The sequence below is a fragment of the Chlorocebus sabaeus genome, chromosome 7, assembly GCF_047675955.1.
Source record: "Chlorocebus sabaeus isolate Y175 chromosome 7, mChlSab1.0.hap1, whole genome shotgun sequence".
NCBI lineage: Eukaryota > Metazoa > Chordata > Mammalia > Primates > Cercopithecidae > Chlorocebus > Chlorocebus sabaeus.
The window spans coordinates 107,612,424-107,634,107 of record NC_132910.1 but is presented as its reverse complement, the minus strand read 5'-3'; the positions used below and the strand labels follow the sequence as shown (position 1 = coordinate 107,634,107).

General features: G+C 34.6%; 1 protein-coding gene across 3 annotated transcripts in view; it reads left to right on the top strand.

Annotated features, from left to right (window-relative positions):
• The window catches only part of PDGFC (platelet derived growth factor C), a 217,571-nt gene extending 197,999 nt beyond the window's left edge, over positions 1-19,572 (top strand). For 2 of the 3 annotated variants that reach the window (XM_008000092.3, XM_073017687.1), the window contains 3 exons: positions 8,219-8,426; positions 13,153-13,370; positions 17,969-19,572. In XM_008000092.3, coding sequence (XP_007998283.1) covers positions 8,219-8,426; positions 13,153-13,370; positions 17,969-18,085 — 543 coding nt within the window. In that variant the 3' untranslated portion in view covers positions 18,086-19,572. The remainder of the gene's footprint in view (positions 1-8,218; positions 8,427-13,152; positions 13,371-17,968) is intronic. The other variant, XM_037993205.2, reaches the window with a different exon arrangement.
• The last annotated feature ends 2,112 nt before the right edge of the window (positions 19,573-21,684 follow it).

Below are 21,684 nucleotides of genomic sequence, written 5' to 3'. Positions count from 1 at the left end.
ACAGAAACTAGAAAAGGTCCAAGCAGAGATCCTTGGGACACTCCATCATGTAAAAAGAAGGTGGTAAGGAGGAACCAGCACTCAGAGCTAAGGAGAAGCATCTTGTCAGGTAGGAAGAAAATCTGCAGAGCACACAGTGTGTGAAAAGCCACTTACTGCCGATTGGTTAGTTAGACTGAAAAAACAGACCATTGAATTCAGCCATGTGGGGGTCATTGCTGACCTTTGCTTGCATTCTAATGGCTTCCACTGGATTATCTCACTTTTACCCTCAAAGCAGTTCACTGGGGGATTTTTCTGTTGCCCCCTCAGTTTCAGCTACTTAACACTCTTTTTATACTGTCAAGCCATTTTAAAGTAAATAACTCAGTACCATTTTTTCTTACTCAAAATAAGGCCTTCCACTCAAGGCACATACAAAACTAGAATGAAGTTGAGCATATTATCCAACTGTTTAACTTATTGAACATATAATTGACAATGTCTGCCAATATAGCCACTATTCCTAAACTAGATTTCCATAAAACATTCCATGATTTCCCTTAATGGTGGTTGAGTGATACATTGAATAAATATTGTGTGTGCTGTAGGATAAATTTCTGTAAGAAAGTGTCTTCAGAGATTCTAGGTTTGAGGTACATATTTCATGTTTTGCAGTGAATGTGTGTTTTTCTTCCAATAGTTCTTAGTTTACATTTTCTTTCATTGGAAGTTCATCACTGTTAGGTGTTTCTTGAGTATTATAACAAAGCAAATCCACAAGCATTCAATATTAGATTAGGAAAAAAAGTCCTGAAATACTTTGTTGTCAAACACTTGCCACCGATAGATGTTGTTTTAGCTTTTAAGGCCTGTCACACTGTTTATTCAGAGGAATCATTTTTCAGATTTTAGTTAAATAAAAAAAAAAAAAAAAAACCTGAATTTTGGCTTCCCACAGATGCCATTGTGGAAAGCATTCTTAGTACTATGTTATTTAGTCATCCCATGGAATTCCAGTTTTCAACATTGATTATTACTTATAACCCACAGTTTGACCTAGGAAGTGGGAAACTCTGTGTATTGACTCTGACTCACCAGCCAACAATGAGCCTGCTCTGTAGTGGAGTTGACTTCTATGGAGACCTACAAATCTAAGGTGCTATCACTAGGGTGAAATTTTTCTTTAGCTTGTAAACCACTATTGCTTTAGGTGAGAAGATGTTGAGAGTAACAGTGTTTTAGTTCGTACATCTGGTTAGATGGTAATGGTTCTCCAGTTTCATGATGACGGGAAAAGTGAGTCCGTAGCAGTTGTTTCATCTATCAAGTTGGTAAGAAGGTCTACTTAGTACATAAACATTACTTTTATTTAAGACAACACTTTTGGCAAAATTAGCCATCTCTGTTTTCATATATCCAATCTTCTCAGGAAGACTTCTGCTCTCCAGGGTTTTTCTGAAACCATGAAGCTCATGGACTTTTAAGGCCAGTTGCAGGTTTGAGCCTTAAAAAGTATTGTTTTTAAATGCTGGCTCATACACTTTTCATACCGGACTGTTGCTGTGATGGGTTATATAGATATGTCAAGTTTTATTCAATTGTCATGCTCTTTTAATAAGAACCCCTCAATTTTAAGCCTTGATGTGAATACAATTGGCCACCTTCCCTAGGATTTCTCACTTAAATATATAATCTGCATTACCTACACAGTATTAAGACATCTGTTCTTGAGTAGGAATGCAAGCATTTGCTTTTCATTGCCGGCTTAAAAATAATTTAAAAACATGACCCAGATAACTTTTGGATGAATTCGGATAAGCACATAGGGAAAGGCAAAGAAGCGTGTTTAAATGAATTGTTTCAGGACATTCTTGTGTCTTTACAGAACCTCCCGTGAGTTGCTCCTGGCAGGCATTTGTGTCTGCACGCCCTGTCGGCTGCTTAGACTCTTTAAAAGTAAGACCTCTGTACAATATATCAGTTTGACACTACACAAATGAGATTGGAGACACCTTTAAAAAGTGATGTTACACAAGGGTGAACATTTATTGTCTTCTCTTAAACACCTGATCATTTTATAATATTGTTTTGTTTTTAACTCTGACAATAAAACTTAATCTTCTTTCCTAACTCTCTGTTAGGTATGAATGAATTGAAAGCTTTCTTATCAGTTTGAAGGATACTATATGCTGTTGACTAGGAAAGTTGCAACATAAATCTTTGTAGGCCCTAATAGTTTTGCAACAGTTGCTATGCTACTCAAGGTAAACATTTATATGTGTGTATTTGTCCATGGAAGATTCATTTTAAGTGTGTTTCTAAAATTGCACTGGCCACAAAAATCCTAATAAAATGACAAGCTATGGTATTTTAGAGGTAAGTAATGACTTATTGTGAAATTATAAGTAGTTCAGATAGTACTATTCCGAACAGGAAATCAGCTTTTCTTTTTTCTAAAAAAGGGGAAAGATGTTAACAAGTGCAGAAAATATTTAAGGTAGCCATAATATAATACAAAACAGTAAAACACTGATTTTTGAAAAGAACAATGGAAAAGTCAATAAGAAAACTTAACTTTTGCAGCCAAACTTGCTGTCTTGAGCTTGTTCCTATGGCTATTATTTTGTCTGAACTCCTGGGCTGCCAGTTATTTTTCATTAATAAAAAATATATTTGTTTTTTGGTAATTCTTACATACTGAGTTCACTCTTTTATGGTCCACATTCACCAGGATTTGTGTGATACTTGTTTGGTTACTTGTGTGATTCACAATAGCAGATTCTCATTTTAGCTTTGTTTTGGCAAGATAAAACTCTCTTCTATGATGCAGTATACTTAGCTTCCATAGAATAAGCTTCACAAAGACAAGAATTTTCTCTTGTTTTGTTTATAGTGCTCGCCTCACAGGTTTTTACTTCTGTTCATTTGTTTTATTTTTATTTTTATTTTTATTTATTTATTTGTTTATTTTTATCTTTTTTTTTTTTTGAGGCAGAGTCTCACTTTATCACCCAGGCTGGAGTGCAGTGGCCCGATCTTGGCTCATTGCAACCTCCACCTCCTGGGTTCAAGTGATTCTCGTCCTTCAGCCTCCTAAGTAGCTGGGATTACAAGCGTGGCCAACATGCCTGGCTAATTTTTTGTATTTTTAGTAGAGATGGGGTTTCACTATGTTGGCCAGGCTTCTGAACCTCAAGTGATCTACCCGCCTTGGCTTCGGGAAGTGCTGGGATTACAGGTGTGAGCCACTGCACCTGTGTGAGCCCTTACAGGTTTTTAAATAAATACTTGTTGAATGATTTAATGGACATGGTGTAATATTATCCTTTGATTGCTCCTATATAGATATGGAGAAGTTGATGGCATGTATTAGCATTCGAGGGCTGCCTTAACAAAATACCACAGACTTAAACAGTGGTGCCTTAAACAATGGAAGCATGTTTTCTCAAAATTTTGGTTGCTAGAAATTGAGATCAAGGTGTCAGCAGATTTGGTTTCTTCGGACATCTCTCTCCTTGACTTGTAGATGTTCATTTTCTTCCTGTGTCTTCAGATGGTCTTCCCTCTCTACTATGTCTGTGTTAAAATTTTCTCTTACGGTAAGACCACCAGTCATATTAGATTAGGGTCCACCCTAATTACCTTATTTTACTGATCTCTTTAAAGACCCTGTCTCCAAATACTGACATTCTGAGATACTGTGAGTAGGACTGTAGTAGAATAGAAATTTTGGGTGAACTCTAATTCAACCCATAGCACAACATGTATCTATATTCATTTAAACATTTTGGTGTCAGTTTTCTAAGCATGGAGCTGTTTCCTTCAGATTTTTAGGACCATAACTGCTTCTATTTATAAGCCAGACATGCCTTTCTAGGATATTTGATTTCTTAAAGAGCAGGATAAACTTCATGTACTCTTAAAATTTTATATATATATTTATAAATGTAGAATGATACCACAGTTGTACCACAGGGCAGTGTTTCCCAAAACTGATGAGCTAAAACAGCAGGGAGAGTTCATAGAAAGAAAAAATAGAGTTCAGTCTCATGATAGACTTAGTGGTTTATTATATTTTTGAAACTCTCTAGATAATTTTGCTGAAGCTGTATTGGACCCTCTTGTATCTGACAATTAAATGGAATTTTTAAATGTAAAAGCTGGCAAGAAACTTGAAGGTCATTGACTTTAGCTACCATATTTTGTAGTGGAGAAAACTGAGGCACAGATAGATTATGCAATTTACTCAAACTCTCTTCCCTACATGTGAGTATCTCTGGGATTTAGAGTCTAGTTCCTTGACTCCTGATCATAGTTCTGTCGTTATCATGTTGTCATTCAGGGTAACTTTCATCAGAGAATTTTAAAGACCCGATTTTGTAACGGATCCTTATCTCATAGAGCTGACATTTTAGAAATGTACTGTTTGGCAGGACACTTCGTCACACAGATTTTAGATGCCTTTTCTGCTCTTTGACAACCTGTCCTTACAAAGTAATAGACCTGAAAGGGTCTAGGCTAGGGCCACACCATCACCAAGGTTGTCATTACTGCCCTGCAGGTGATAACACAGAAGCTTTTCTCTGGCTGAATAAGGGTTGTGGTTTAGTTGTCTACATTGCAGAACACCAAGAAACTCTGCTTCCTGTTTGTATCCATTGCTATCCACTAAATTGTCTTAGCACAACCTATAGCTTAAAAGTACACCATCATATTTTTATAAAGAATAAAAGACGTAAGAAACAGAGAATGTGAAAATCCAATTCAAGTCAAGGCATATTTTGCATATTCTAACCAGTTTATCAGCCCAATAATAAGTGTTTTTAAGTATCAAAGGTATTGTTAGAATTTTCTGGATACTAATTATGGGAGAAAATGCTATTAGTCTGTAATGAACAGTAGTACTTTGTTAGAGAGAAAAGGAAAACTTAAAAATTCAAAGACTTTTTTTGTAACTTCTTTTTTTCGTTGCTCCCCCTTTCTCTCTGAGAGTCCCTTTAAACCACTTAGAAAAGCAGAACCTTGAAACTGGACAACTCGGCTGTTCCTTGAACCAGTGGGTGGAGGGACAGTCATGAGAAGGCCCTTAAATAGAAGCACCACTTCCCCTGTTCTGTCCAGGGACTGTTTCTTTGAATCCCAGGAACTTATGTTCATTCTTCTTTCCTGTTTTTTGGGTGGGGACCACTGTGTGTGGGGTGTGGTGGGGAAACAATTGTCTTTCTAAATTTATCAAATTGTAATTTAAATATTTAGAAGCTTAGCGATTTATAACACCAACTGATCTATACATACAGTAACAGAAGATGCTTTTCTCCCAACCTTTAACATTTGAGGGGAAAGGTGTGCAGATTGCAGATACTTCACTGGACCCAAGGTGTGCATCTTTTGGTTACCCAGTATTACAAGCTTATCTTGTTTTGCCTTCTTTTGTATTAATATTTTGAACTTCATCTCAGCAATATTCATTTCAGTTAGCACTTTGTATTACTTCAAAAGAAATGCTCTGTTCAGAGAATCTCCAACAAATTGGAACCAATATAAGCCAAATCATTCTTGGATTACTATCTAATTGAAATTAGCCTACATAACAGTTATATTTTATGTTTAAAATACACATCTGCACTCTGACAATTTAATAATGTACACTTTTTGTATTAACTTGCTAGCAGCCACTTATTTTATCTGTACAGATTTTGAAACTTTCCATTTGTAATAATACTTATTCTTTGACTATTACTGACCCCTTAACTTTTACTTTGTAAAACATTTATATACATATATAGGCTTATATTTTTGAAATATGCAAAAATTTGCTTTAAATTTTTACACTATAAATTTAATCAATAGTAACTAAATTGGCTAAATTAAAATTAAAACCTTTTTCAGATCAGTGTTCTCTATATCTCTGATAGAGTTTTCAGTCGTAGTTCTGTCAAAGCAATTTTATGTTCTTTTGACAATTATAGAAAACACTGGGTAACAAAAACATACGAGATTTAGTGTCTACTCTCAAAGTTTAATAGTCTAATGGGTAGAGCAAAAGCATCATAAAATAATCAGAAAATATCTTAGTCCTAATATTTTAGCCAGATCCTTGACATTATTGAAATTAAGTATTTAATAGTAACCGTTGTACTCTCTCTCTCTCTCTCTCTATATATATATGTACTTACACATTTCCATGTATCTTTGCTTATCTTTGTGTATCCTGTAACATCATGTCATAAACCTCAAATATACAAAGTAAAATTTATTTAAAAAAAAAAAAAAAGATGAAAGGGGTAACAGCTGAGTGGAGACTTGGAAAGTACACATGAGTAATCCAGGCAAGGAAGGAGGCCAGACATTGTCATCCGCTGTGCTTTTCTCATAATGCACACAAAGGCCCTGGAACACTGTAGTTACTCAATAAACTTTGGTTTAAAAAAAAAAAAAAAAAAAAAAGGATGAAATCATTGTTGGCCCAAAGCTGCCAAGTTCATTTCTGCCGATTGTACTCTGTAAGAATGTTCCCCAGTGGGCAGCGGGGCACCCACAAAGCCAGGAGCCCCACGAGGGTTGTGCCTGTCCAGAGAAAGGTACTCCTTTTCCTAGTTTACAGGGCAGCTTCTGCTCTTCAAGCCCAGTGCTCACAGAGCAGCCCACAGAAGGAATCTCTTTCCAGTTGACTCAATGGAGATAATATGGGACAGTGATGACCCTGTTGTGCCAGGTTTCATGGATGAATTGGATTTTTGAAAGGGTCATTGTAATGGTGAAGGTTTATGATGTAGATCAACGGGGGGGAGAGTTTTTGCATGTGGGGTATGGGGGCAGATTTAGCATAAGTTAAGGTACAAAGTCTGAGATGATATTATGTGTGCAGTAGTCAGCGAAGAGACTAGATTGATTGGAACAAAATGTGCATGCCTCTGATGAGTAGCGGATTAGAGGGGAGGGTGAGCAGAGGTCAGTTTTTGAGGACTCTGAATGCTGTGTAAGGAATTTGGATTTTATCCTCCAGATGAGAAATCACATAGGCATTTGTCCAAATTCATCATAGGATCAGTGATATCTTATTTAGTAGATTAACCCAGGATTATGCAGCATAGAACAAAGGAGAGAGAAATGATTAAAGGTAAGGAGATAAGGTTAGAAGCTGCTATTTATAGTATATGTTTTTAGTATCTAGCCCAGTATGGAAGTAATGAGAATGAAAAGGAAGAGTCGATGTGTTAGTGTTTCCCTATACATGGGCATTTAGATTGCTTCCAGTCTTTCTAATCATTGAACATATTTCCATGTGCATAAATGAAAGAATATTCAGTGCTTATCAGTTACATCAGCTAAAGTGTTGTGCCTGTGTACACTAACTTCTGCAGGCAGAGCAGAGGAATACCAATTTAATCACATCCTCAGTAATCCTTTTTAAAATTCTTGCCAATCTCATCTGTGTGAAATAGTATCCATTTTTCATATGTGAAATAATATCTCTCTTTGGATTTCTCTGATAATGAAGTTTAGCATATTTTCATATGTTTATTGACCATTCAGACTTCTTGTCTGGAATATGCCCATTTTTCTTCCATTGCATTTGTCCTTGTTTTTGTATATTCTGGATACTAATCTTGTGACAGTTACATAGTTTGTCAGAGTATTCTCCCAGCGTCTCTCTGATCTCTTAATCTTGTTTATTAGACATTTTATATTAAGATATAGGCAATTTATTAAACTAATCTTTTATGGTTTAGGCATTTTCTATCTTGATTAATAAGTTATTTAATGTCAAATGATTTCTACGTGTATTTTGTTCTAGATCTTTGGGTTAATTATTTTTATTCAATTTTTAATTTATGTGACACTAATTTGCATAACTACAAGGTAATTTTTCAGATTAAGGAAAATGAAAAGTGGAAAAGAAAAGGAAATTTTGGTAAACTGTATTATAGTTTTCACTCTAAGTCTGTAATTGAACCATGAAGATATTTTTAATTTTTTTATATGACCAAAAGATACCCACATCCATCACGGTTTGTGATAATGAAAATTAATGCCTTTCTCATTGATTTTACAGGAATTCTATCAGAGTTCATCTTCGTGAAGTCTTTGCAGAGTAGTTATTTCTAATTGAATTGAATACAATTTTCCTTCGCACGTATTTCCAGCCTTAGTCTTTATAACTTCCTTGCATATGTCCAGAAGGAATACATTGTCATGTTTAAAACAGTTAACATATGATTCATTTTACTTTCAGCAATTCACAGAAGCTGTGAGTCCTTCAGTGTTACCCCCTTCAGCTTTGCCACTGGACCTGCTTAATAATGCTATAACTGCCTTTAGTACCTTGGAAGACCTCATTCGATATCTGGAACCAGATAGATGGCAGTTGGACTTAGAAGATCTATATAGGCCAACTTGGCAACTTCTTGGCAAGGCTTTTGTTTTTGGAAGAAAATCCAGAGGTAAGCTCCCTCTTCAGATTAGAACCTCATTTAATTTTTTTAGCAGCTAATGTTTCAGATTCTTCTGCCACAGCTTAGTTTAAAATTCATCAGTGATGTATTCAATACATTTTCTTATCATTTGAGCATATTTATATATTGAATAATAATGTATACAAAAGGAGGAACTTAGTTATAACCCAACAGGAATATATTGAAAGGGATACTTCTGAAAATTCCAGTTATATATTATCTTCAAAAATATCATTTTGATGAAGGCCTTCATTGCATTTTACAAAAATCATTGCTTACTCAAACCTAATACTTGGAACATGTGGATTTCGGGACTCAAGAGAAATTATCATAGCTGCAAAACCAGGTTAGGGCTAGAAAAAGGGGATGCTCTACAAAAATGTTTGTCTGCAGTGTCTCGCATGGGTCAGTATTATATCACTTTGCATTTTCTAAGCCTAGACACTTCTAAAAACTATGAGAAATGGCAACGACCCAACATAAAGTAGAATTCATAGTTTTCAAGGCAGGGTTCATAGCAAGAAAACAAGAACCTAAAAGAACCCACACCATAATAATTTTTAACTATGTAAATTTGCTGTTGAAACAATCACTTTTGCCCATATAGGTGTATCTTTCTCTAAGAGTGAAAGTGCTGTTAATTAAACCTAACTCTACATGGCCCAGAAATTGGAAATAATCTTAACTGAGTTTTCTGTAAGATTACCTAATTTTTTTTAGTAACATTGGAATTGGAAAGCATCCACATCAGACACAAATGAAAACGTATAGGAATAACTGTTTAATTACAGTGCACTCAAAATATCTGTTTTAGTCTGTCAGAAATACTGAAATCTACAGCTTTGGAGAATGCAGTGACAGCCTAGAGAATTTATATGAAAGGAACAATGTTCAGTTAATTTGAGCCATTTGCAAGGGCAGATTGCACCAGACATGCTCTTCTAAAACTTGTCACAAGGAAACCGGATTCCTGCCCTTTCCTGCTCTTAAGAGTTGCAGCTTTTTTGGATCATGAGCTTTAATCTCAGCAGGTCATGTTCAGACTTGCCCAGCCCTGGTATTTCGCTATGCCAACAGACGTGGTTTCCTTTTGGCAATATTTGAAATCAGTGTTCAAGTGCATGGGCAGCCGAGTCCTGTCCAGATGCTGAAAGCTGTTACATATTTATAAGATTTGATCTTGATGAATAACTTGATGAATAACTTACGAGCAACACTTCCCTTCCCTCCCACTTAGGAACAGGAAGATGAAGATCTGCAAGACTAGCTGAAACATCCATGAATAGAGCCCTTGTTAGCAAATTTGAAGTTGATTATCATGTTGATCTGTGAGAAGCAGGGGCAGTGAATCAGGTTCTAAACTGAGATCTAGTTTTTTGACAGCTGATTTCTGGATTTGAGCCTAAAAACGTCCCTTCTAGCCAAGCCTTTATGCCTGAAAATATACGCCTGGTGCTCAAAGATTTGGCCGGAGGCTAGCTTGCATTCGAAAGCATCGGAAGCTGAACCAGATCTTTCAGATATTCATTTAACACTTTCAAAATTGAAGCCCTTTGCAGTTTGCCAAATTTATTAACTTTTTAAGCATGCAGTACGTGTGAGAAAAGCAGTGTATATTTTTGGAACTTTACATAAACTAAAATACAGGTGTGGGATAACATCTATATAGACAAAACTAACTCCCCTCCTGAGAGTATCTCTACAAAAGAACAGGAGTAAAACTTTTAAAAACTTCTAATTAGATATTGAAATAGCTTTCCCACAGAATAAACATCACAGTGTTACCACATTCATCTTAGAAAGACCACCCTCAGATTACTTTACAGTAATAGACTGTCTTTGGACTGAATCTCTTAAAGGAATGAACAACTAACAAAGAAAAATATGACTGTTTTTTGTAGCAAAACTTATTAATGACATTTGCATTTAAAAATAATGATTTTGGTTGGTGATGTGCTCAAAATCTGCATTCTTTAGAAAAATAAACTAATACCTATATTTGTTTTCTTAGGAGATAATTATAAAAGGAAAAAAGTCTGAAGACCAGCTTTTACAAATATTTGGCAGAGGGAAACTTCTTTAATATTATAGTTAAGCTATTCAGAAAGTATGCTTTGGTACATTATCTTTCTTTTTTTCTTTTCCTTTTTCTCTTTATTTTCTTTGCCTTTTCCCCCCTAAAAGTACTATACAATGTTTCAAGAATATATGACATATGACTTATTTTAACGAAGCTTATATGCATTTGAAGGCTTAGCAATAGGCAGCATAAATTTCAAATATGAAATGCCAAATTTAAAATCCTTAATTATATTTTTAGAAAACTGTGGACTGCATTCATGCTTTCCTTTTTTTTTTTTTTTTTTTCTTTTTCCTTTCACTTTCTTCCTCTAGTTCAGGGTTTTCATTCATACCTTGCTACTGCTACAAAAAAAATACTGTATTTTCTAAGTCAAGCTTAACTAGTACTTAAAAAGGGCTTTTGACTTTTGTGTCAAACATGATAAATGAGTGGAAGCTAAGTTAAAAGTGTGTTTAAATTTTCACATTGTAGCAGGTATCACAACTTAGTTCACTTGGGAAATCTGTCTAACCTTTTATTGTGGTTAAGTAAACATTTTAAAGGGAACATATACAATCTCATTTTCTGTTGTCATGAAATAACATATTTAAAACTGCTTGACATAGATGAATATGCTTTGAGAGCTGAGAGCTTCTTCACTCACATTCTAAAGAAGTATAATTCTTAAATAAGCATTGAAAACTTTGGTAACCAGATTTTGTGTTTGTGCATATTTTAAGTCTTCTTCCTCCTTACCCAGGCATTAAATACTAGAGAAAAGATTCAAATAACCCCATATATAGTTTTAACAACAAAAGAGGAATGTGTACATATATATACTATTAGAGCAGCAAAATTAAACCAGGTAAAATATGTTACACCATTTAGCATAATGAGCTCATTACTTTTATTAGGGATAAGGTGGCCTATTCAGGGCATTTGAAAGAAGGATTTGCTCTTAAATATTGAAAAGTTTTGCTTTCACAGGATCATTTTCAGATTAAAAAGAAATCTTTCAGTAGCCAAAATAAACAATGACTTTCCCTTGAGTTAGAAAAATAATTTTTTAACTGAATAAGGTGTTGAAATTGACTCATTGAATTAGGATTTCTTTGGTGCTTTCCTATACTTGACTCAGGTTTTGGTCTATCATATAGTTTACATACATTTATAATTTACAATTACCTATGCATAATTTTATAATACATTTCTTAAAATACTTAAATTATCAAACACAATTAAGACAATTTAAGTATCAAAAACACCTGGTCACATGTATAACAAATCCAAGAAAATAAGCATTTGATTCTTAATTATCTTGTCACTTAAAAATTAATAAAAATTAGCTTTTAATTTAAAAAAGTGGATTACATCATGATTATTTCTACTTGAAGCCATCTTTAACCAGAAAATAATTTTCTTCTTTTTCATTCATGTATATGTTATCCATATTAGTGGAAAGGGTACGTTTATTATATTTTAAATAATGTTTCTAAATTTTTAAAATCTAGGAGATAAAAACCTGAAGGAATATATGTTATCTGAAAGTATTCAATGTCATTTGAATTGCTTTATTTGAATATTTCTAGGGAAAAAAATAGGCAGAGACATAAGGCAGAAAATAAATTATATTAGAAGTGTTTATCCTAATAGTAATTACCTACTATTCATGTGATATGTATAAATTCACATTGAACATGACATGTTATTTTGATATAATTTTCCTGAGGCAGAATCATTTTGTAGTTAAAAACAATGGTTCTTTGAGGATTTACTGCAACGATCTGATGAAAGAATATTTTGCTTGGTCCTCAAAAGTGGTTATTCTTTCATAGAATAAAGCACAAACAGCATAGTTAACCAGCTTGCTAAAGGAGTAGAAGCAGGGGTTATATAAATTAGATAAATTAAACATTTCTTCCACGCATTAGCAGGGGAGGAATAGATATCTGAAGGAGTTTAGTTTAGTCTAAATTTCCAAGATGGGAAATCATTCAATGCATTTGAAGCATTGCCTTCCTACAACTTCTGCTCTTATAAAGTATGTCCTTTTTATTCACTCATGGTCTACACAACTGTCTTCAAATGTGCATTTTCTTCATACTTTTTTTTATATTTTATGATTCTTATTGCCATAGAGATTATAGAAAGTGCTGTTGACACATTTCAATAAATTGTTCTTCACTAATTGTATCAGCCTAAAATCCTTTTAAGAATTATATTTGTTTTTTAATCAAAGCATTCATCATTTTGCATTTTATTCTTCAGTGTTCTCCATGTCAATTTTTTTTTTTTTTTTTTTTTTTTTTTTTTTTTTTTTTTTTTTACTAAGGTTAAAGCGTGTGGCCCTTTTTGTCTCTATAAAGTTTCCTATTTATAGCTTTCAACTGTTTTGTTGGCTCTGTTCTTAATATTACACAATGGCATCTCTTTACTGGTCGCTAAGTCATAATGAAGCTTTGTTTACTATGAACTAGAAAGTCCAATTTGCAGTTTTATATCTCTAAAATCTACTTACAATAAGAGGGGATATTGTTATGGATATTGCTCATGAAATAACATAAGATTTCTTTATGAAAAGAGCTTAATGAAATACATTCAGGCTCAAAGCATCAGCATCGATTTTTCTTTGCTTTCTTTTATGCCATATAGTGGTGGATCTGAACCTTCTAACAGAGGAGGTAAGATTATACAGCTGCACACCTCGTAACTTCTCAGTATCCATAAGGGAAGAACTAAAGAGAACCGATACCATTTTCTGGCCAGGTTGTCTCCTGGTTAAACGCTGTGGAGGGAACTGTGCCTGTTGTCTCCACAATTGCAATGAATGTCAATGTGTCCCAAGCAAAGTTACTAAAAAATACCACGAGGTAGGTATACAATTTTCTTTTTTGATTTCCTTTGGCTATTTTATGTCTTTGAACAAAACAGTGAATCTGAAATGCATTTATGTTTGGAAAAAAGATGTAGTATTCATGGGGGAAAAAAACAAGGTTTACAAATAGTTTATGCCTTTATTTTTTAAAATTAGCACCTTTAATTAAAATTCCAGATATTAGGGATTTAGAAAGATTATTCTCAGGTAGTATAACATGGGTGGTCAGTGAAGTTTTTGCCTCTCATACCAAAAAAAGTATTTTCTGAGGGGAAAAAAAAAATGAGTTAAGTTTTTCAACTTTTAAACTTTTCAAAATATGAAGGAAAAATATTTCAAAGACAAGCTCAGAGATAAATTATTGTCTACTTTGGAGAAAGGAGAGCTTTGATATTTATTTTTCTACTTGGGGCAACAGAGACTCCTAAGATGACATATTCATAATTATAGTAAACTTTGTATTATTCATGTTGCTTCAAATAACATGTTAAACTTTGTATGGATTTTTTAACCTTTCATCTCTTTATTCTCTGGAATGAAAGAAAATATAATATGGCATGTTAGTAATTATTGTTTTTTAGGACCCTGGGAACCTTAGAACTTGTACTCTTAATGTTTTTGTTAGTGACGGAGTCTCCCAATTATATCCCAAAACCTCCCCCACCAGCATCATATAGCATCCTTCCTGATGAGTCAACTTTAATTTCTATAAAACATTTACATTAGACTAAGTCAAAATCTGCCTTTCTGACATCATTTCAGTATGACTGCCTTTCCTTTCATTTTTTCCTTTAAATAAGAATACAGAATAAATATCTACCTAATAAATAAAATGATTTTTCATATGCATCAGGATTTCAGTGAAATCCTTAATGAAGTGAAAGCCTAGCTCTAGAGTGGAAACAGGGTCCCTTGTCTTCACAAATCTAGTGCTTTTTTTTCCACTTTATCAAATGCCAACACAATATTGGTGAAGGGCAGGAAAATCATGTCATAAGAAGTGTAGTTTATGAAACCTTGCATGTTTACCTAACAGATGAGGGTTTTACTGAAGACTTTATGCATATGAAAAATCATTTTATTTATAAAGTATATGTTTATTTCATGTTATTTTATTTAGTGGAAAAAGTTAAAAGTCATGAAGTAATTTTTAAATGAAGCCAGAAGGACAGATTTTTATTGGTATAATTTAAAAGCTTTTTAAAATTTAAAGTTGACTTTTCAAAAAGGATGGTTTCCAGATACATGAATGGTACCTGATGCTGCTGGAGGAGGAGATGGGATATAATAATTGAGGAAAACTAAAAGATACGGTAGCATGATAATGTTATTAATAAGATGCTTCCTTTTTGTATCAATCACCAGATTTCTTTGGGGGAAGACATTTTAGCCAAATAAATATATTTTCTTAATGATTTTTCTAAGTCCCACGTAAGAATTTTCAGAAAAGCAAGTCAGGAACTTTATATATATATATATATTTTATATATATATACACACGCACACACACCCACTTAGATGTCGTATCTTCCTTGAAATGCTGGTGTCCTACCAGTCCTAGCATGACTAATTCATCCTCAGCGCATCTGTAGGGCTTCAAAGATACTCTATTAGAGAACTTTTATTATTTCAAAATTATTGTCTATTTTTGTTTGTTTCTATTGAATTGAGAGCTGAGGAAATCAAAAGTCACATTACAATGTAATGCTTGAGAACACAAACTCCATAGCTAGACATCCCAGTTTTGAACCTAACATTTGTTTGCTGTGTGACTTTGAGCAAATTGCTCAGCCCTCATGCCTCAATTCCTCATCTGTAAGGTGAGTCTCCAGCCTTCATACTCTACCGTGAGGATTTAGTGAGTTGATATTTACAAAACACTTAGAATTAAGCCTGGCAATCGTCATGCCCTTAATATATATTAGCTGCTCTCTCACTCATCTTTGCTTTTTCACCGTGCCTAGTCTTATTCTTTGGTTATGGTAAATGATCAATAAAGATTTAATGAATTTTGTCCTGAAGCAGAAAAGGTATTCTGGCCAAAAGATCTACAGGATACTCTGACAATAGTAAACTATTTGTTCCTTTTTCTCTGTTCTTACTTGGCTTAATAATTTTCATCTTGTTTATATTTTTACATATTTAATAATTTTTAATGAAATAATAGTTTATGTTATTACATTAGGTCTGTTTGTTTTGCACAAACGAACCTAAAAAACAATACCATTCAATTGCCTGATTCTAGTACTGAATCCCTGTTCCCAGTGCTCTGTGGTTCTCAAAAGTTCAAGGTCATTTTGTTTGAATGTGTTGAGCAGTGTCCATGAGCATTTGTTCCTTGCTGGTTCTCTCTGTGTCTTATCTACTATCTTCCAAAATCTCTGGCTCAGCTTCTTCCTGGACATTCCTTTTCGTGAACTTACCATTTTAATTTCAACCTCTCTGTCTAAATTTTCTGAGATGAACTTTAGCCCTGTTTCTTTCCTGGTGGCATAATCTATGTCCTTTTCCTCTTCAATATTGTCTGGGACCTGCTGACCATTTTCCAAGTCTACTTTTCTCTTCCAAAGTCAAAACTGTCAAAACGAATTAAAAAGAAGAACACTAATTGTGTCCTCCACCATTAGAATTTCTTATACAAGACTTACATTTCTAGAACATTAAGAGATTCTTCTGCTATTTATAAATCTCCATGAGCATCAGCAGACAAAGACAGGGGACATTGATTCAGCAAATGCATCTTGGCATATGCATGCTAGAGGAAGCAAGGATTGCAGCCTGGCCTGACTCTTAGGACCATGTATGGTGGCCTCTCTAACCTTTTACTTTAACATAGTAAATTTTTGTCCTTGCTGAATGGGAAAATGCATACACGTGGACATAGGAATTGAAGACGTTGGCTATGCCAATATTGCAATTTATCTTACCCCCCCCACCCAACCTCATTCCAGAAACAATTTGTAGCAAGAGTGTGATAAGGAATAGTGCCAATATCTGAAATGTAGTCTGACACCCTAAATTGTTCAAAAATAATAAATCAGTACTAACATAAAATAATATTCAGTAGCCATTGAGTCAAATTTCACATTAAAGAAATAAAGTCTAAGTAATTTTAATTCTAGAATTGTGAAATAGATGAGAAAACTACTTTAAAAGTTTATAATTTCTAATAGTTATTACGAGACTTTGAAGTTTATCTCTTCAGGAAGAAAGATACTAAATAAATAGAATGTATGAGCAGTGACATTCTGAGTTTATAAAATTATTATCTATCACTCTAATAATTCATCTCTGGCCTAGGTACAAATAAAGGCTGTGTCACTTATTCTATCTAAGCCTCTGTTCACTCATGTGTAAAATAGGGGTAATAATTGTAAATTACTTCATAGAATTCTTGTGAGTTAAAGTATGTAAAAACATTATTATTGTGCCTGGCACCCAGTAAGCATTCAAAAAATGTTAGCTAATTAACCTCTGATATTACCACATACTCCAGTGAGGTACGCATTCTCTGTTTTTCTTTTAAGTCTTTAAATAGAACAGTCATAAGACTTGACTTGTGCCTTTTTGGATTAATGAACATTTTTAGGAATGGTAGCTTTTAGAAGTTACTTTATGAGGTTATCTATGTCATATCCAAGAAGTAGAGATGCTAGAAAATTTCATATTATTTTGTGCTCTGGCCTTTGTTCGTAATCCAAACAAACTGCAATTTCCTAAACTTTATTGTTTCTATCATAAGAAATAAAATGTCATACACTTAAATAGGTAGCAACATCAAATATTTTAAATAATATTTTATAGAATTACACAACTATATCTTGTTGTCATAGTATTAAGAGGAAATATGTGCAGTATAAGTGTCAGTCTTGCTGCATTTTTATTAAAACCTTGACAATCCAAACTGCAAATAACTTTATTTAATAGAAGCATCATTGTTATTATTGCGAAACCTGTTCTCACTGCACAGTAGGATCCAGCTGCAGGAAGTTAGCTGTGACTGGGGCTGATGTCTATGAAGTACATCTAATCCATCTCATCAAGTTTATAGAGGACTTGAAGTGTAGCCAAGAAAATTAATGAGTGGCATAATTGAGCAGACTCAGCTGTGGAGTGATCATGTTTCTTTCCACAGTATTTCTTCACTTGAGTGTATTGCATCAAGTGTAAATATTTGTTAAATGTGTGAATAAATGAATGAGTGAAAGAAAGCAACAAACAGAAAAACGAATTGTGTATTGGTAGTTCCAAAACACTTAAGGTGAAATTCTAAAATAGTCAGATAAATAAAATAACGATTGCATGGTGAGTCTTTCCATTTAAGTACAGTTCCTTATTTGGAGACAGAATGCTTCCAAATTGTTGGCATTAAAATGCCTGCCCTTTCATGAAACGATGATGAGTTTTTTTTTCTTTTTTCTTTTTTTTTTTTTTTTTTGGTGGGAGTGTTTTCATAATGCCTGCTCTAGGAAAAATTAAAATGTGTGTCTTTTTTGGGCCCCAAGATTCTTTTCTAAAACGTTACTTGTTTGTAAAAGCAAGTCATAGACATTCGTTGATTTTTAAAGGTGGCTTACTATTGTTCCCTTTCAGGTCCTTCAGTTGAGACCAAAGACTGGTGTCAGAGGATTGCATAAATCACTCACTGATGTGGCCCTAGAGCACCATGAGGAGTGTGACTGTGTGTGCAGAGGGAGCACAGGAGGATAACCGCATCACCAGCAGCAGCTCTTACCCAGAGCTGTGCAGTGCAGTGGCTGATTCTGTTAGAGAACTTATGCGTTATCTCCATCCTTAATCTCAGTTGTTTGCTTCAAGGACCTTTCATCTTCAGGATTTACAGTGCCTTCTGAAAGAGGAGACATCAAACAGAATTAGGAGTTGTGCAACAGCTCTTTTGGGAGGAGGCCCAAAGGACAGGAGAAAAGGTCTTCAATTGTGGAAAGAAAATTAAATGCTGTGTTAAATACATCACCAGCTAGTTGCAGAGTTACCATGTACCTATTCCACTAGCTGGGTTCTATATTTCAGTTGTTTTGATACAGCTTAGGGTAATGTCAGTACAGGAAAAAACTGTGCAAGTGAACACCTGATTCTGTTGCCTTGCTTAACTCTAAAGCTCCGTGTCCTGGGCCTCAAATCATATAAAATCTGGATTTTTTTTTTTTTTTTTTTGCTCATATTCACATATGTAAACCAGAACATTCTATGTACTACAAACCTGGTTTTTAAAAAGGAACTATGTTGCTATGAATTAAACTTGTGTCATGCTGATAGGACAGACTGGATTTTTCATATTTCATATTAAAATTTCTGCCATTTAGAAGAAGAGAACTACATTCATGGTTTGGAAGAGACAAACCTGAAAAGAAGAGTGGCCTTATCTTCACTTTATCTATAAGTCAGTTTATTTGTTTCATTGTGTACATTTTTATATTCTCCTTTTGACATTATAACTGTTGGCTTTTCTAATCTTGTTAAATATATCTATTTTTACCAAAGGTATTTAATATTCTTTTTTATGACAACTTAGATCAACTATTTTTAGCTTGGTAAATTTTTCTAAACAGAATTGTTATAGCCAGAGGAACAAAGATGATATAAAATATTGTTGCTCTGACAAAAATACATGTATTTCATTCTCGTATGGTGCTAGAGTTAGATTAATCTGCATTTTAAAAAACTGAATTGGAAATCAATAGAATTGGTAATTTGCAAAGACTTTTTGAAATAATTAAATTATCATATCTTCCATTCCTGTTATTGGAGATGAAAATAAAAAAGCAACTTGTGAAAGTAGACATTCACATCCAGCCATTACTAATCTATTCCTTTTGTGGGGAAATCTGAGCCTAGCTCAGAAAAACATAAAGCACCTTGAAAAAGACTTGGCAGCTTCCTGACAAAGCATGCTGTGCTGTGCTGGGCAGTAGGAACACATCCTATTTATTGTGATGTTACGGTTTTATTATCTTAAACTCTGTTCCATACACTTGTGTAAATACATGGATATTTTTATGTACAGAAGTATATCCCTTAACCAGTTCACTTATTGTACTCTGGCAATTGAAAAGAAAATCAGTAAAATATTTTGCTTGTAAAATGCTTAATATTGTGCCTAGGTTATGTGGTGACTATTTGAATTAAAAATGTATTGAATCATCAAATAAAAGAATGTGGCTATTTTGGGGAGAAAATGATGTGTGTGTGTGTGTCCTCAAGACTTATCTCTTGGACTCTGAGAAAATGAAACATAAAATTTTGTGTTACGATTTTCATTATGCAAAAGTATATGTCAATTCAAAAGACAAAAAAGGGAAAATCCCTGTGAGCCTTCTCTGCCTCTTGTTTCCAATGCCTTTGAGCAGTGGTTTTATTTTTCTTACTGGTCTTAATACAGATTTCTGGTAATGTAAGTTTCACCTGACTGGAAAGTTGTTGTATGGTTTATGAAATGCTTAGTGATAGGTTGTATGGTAGGATGAAACTGGAAAAACACTCACAGGTTTCCAATCATGTCTTCATTGTCATTGGCAGCTACAAAATGGGGTGAGCATAAATTGATTTGGTGTATGGATTCGTTTACATTGCACACTTCAAAATGTGGTTCCTCAATTCCAGACATAGATTCCTATTCAGGGCTGGTATCTTCAGCATCCTTCCCTCAGCCTTTCAACTTGCCAGAGATGTCTAGTGCCCAAGACCTTCTGTCTTCAGACTACTCTTCAGGCAAGCACCCTTTTCCTGTGGTTTGACACCTGCAGTTCTGCCATGCCCCCAACTATGTGGAAAACAAAGAAACAAAATGAGCCTGTGTGTTCTGTCTTACTTCCTTACCTTTTCCTAGTTTTGTCCCATCCATATAGAGGAAAACTAGATATATAGCTCCGTGGCATATACAAAGTAATTGGCAATTTACAACTTTCATTAGTAAAGACTACTAAGTCTTAGTAAATGGCCTGTTTAACTGTGTTTAATCCATTGTTTCCAATCTTTGAACGAAATATATTTTTCCCTTTTTTAATATTTATTTTTTGTTTACTTATAAAATGTTGAGAGCCAGAATTGATTATAAAAGTAGCAGTCCTCAGTTGCCAGTTGGTGAGTGGTTACCATGTGAGCACTAACCACTTTATAATCACTTATAGATCATCGTATGTATTTTACCAAACACCCACACACACACACACGTAAATAACACGTGTGGCCCTAATTTCTGAGAAGCCCAGTAAGTATTGACTGTATTGACCACACACTGTTTTGTGTATGATATCTGTGTTTCATGCCTTTGTCCTTGAGCCATGGGCTGTTTTGCCTAGTGATGTTTATTAAACAGCAAGCTTTAAATGTCATGAGGCAGGTGTTCATGTCATTTTTCATTTCTGCATTCCCTCCCTCCTCTAATAATTCTCATGTGCACTTGGAAAAGGTGCAAAGACCAAAGTAATGAGAAGCTACACTGTAAGAAACATCCTGGCTATGACTTGGTTATCCTCGGTGCATCTCTGTCTCCAGGTGCATTGACTGTGGTTTGGTTACCCTCAGTGCATCCCTGGCTCCAGGTGCATTGACTGTGGTTTGGTTACCCTTGGTGCATCCCTGGCTCCAGGTGCATTGACTACAGTTTGGTTACCCTTGGTGCATCCCTGGCTCCAGGTGCATTGACTACGGTTTGGTTACCCTTGGTGCATCCCTGGCTCCAGGTGCATTGACTACGGTTTGGTTACCCTTGGTGCATCCCTGGCTCCAGGTGCATTGACTTCTGCTTGTGATTTGGTTTAAGAAAAGACAGAAAATGCAAGTTTTACACTTATTGTAATATCCTTATCTCTAAAAGGATAACTTCTGATATTTTGGACTGTTTCAATTATGTATTATAAACACAGTTAAAAATTATAACATCTTTTATCTTCACAAGAAGGAGTAGGAAAATTGAAAATACAGCAGAACTCTTAGTTCAGATGCTATAACAAAATACTATAGACTGGGAAGCTTTTAAACAACAGAAATTTATTTCTCACCATTGGAGGTGGGAAGTCCACGATCAGGGTACCAGTATGGTCTGGTTCTGGTGAAGGCCGTCTTCTGAATTGCAGACTGTCATCTCTGTGATGTCCTCACTTTGTGGAAAAGATGGTGAGAGAACTCTCGGTGGACCCTTTTGTATGGGCACAATCCTGTTCATTCACAATCCTCCACCCTCATGACCTGATTACCTCCCAAAGATTCCACCTTCTAATACCATCCCATTGGGGGTTAGGGCTTCAAATATGACTTTGCAGGGACACAAACATTTAATCCATTGCAAT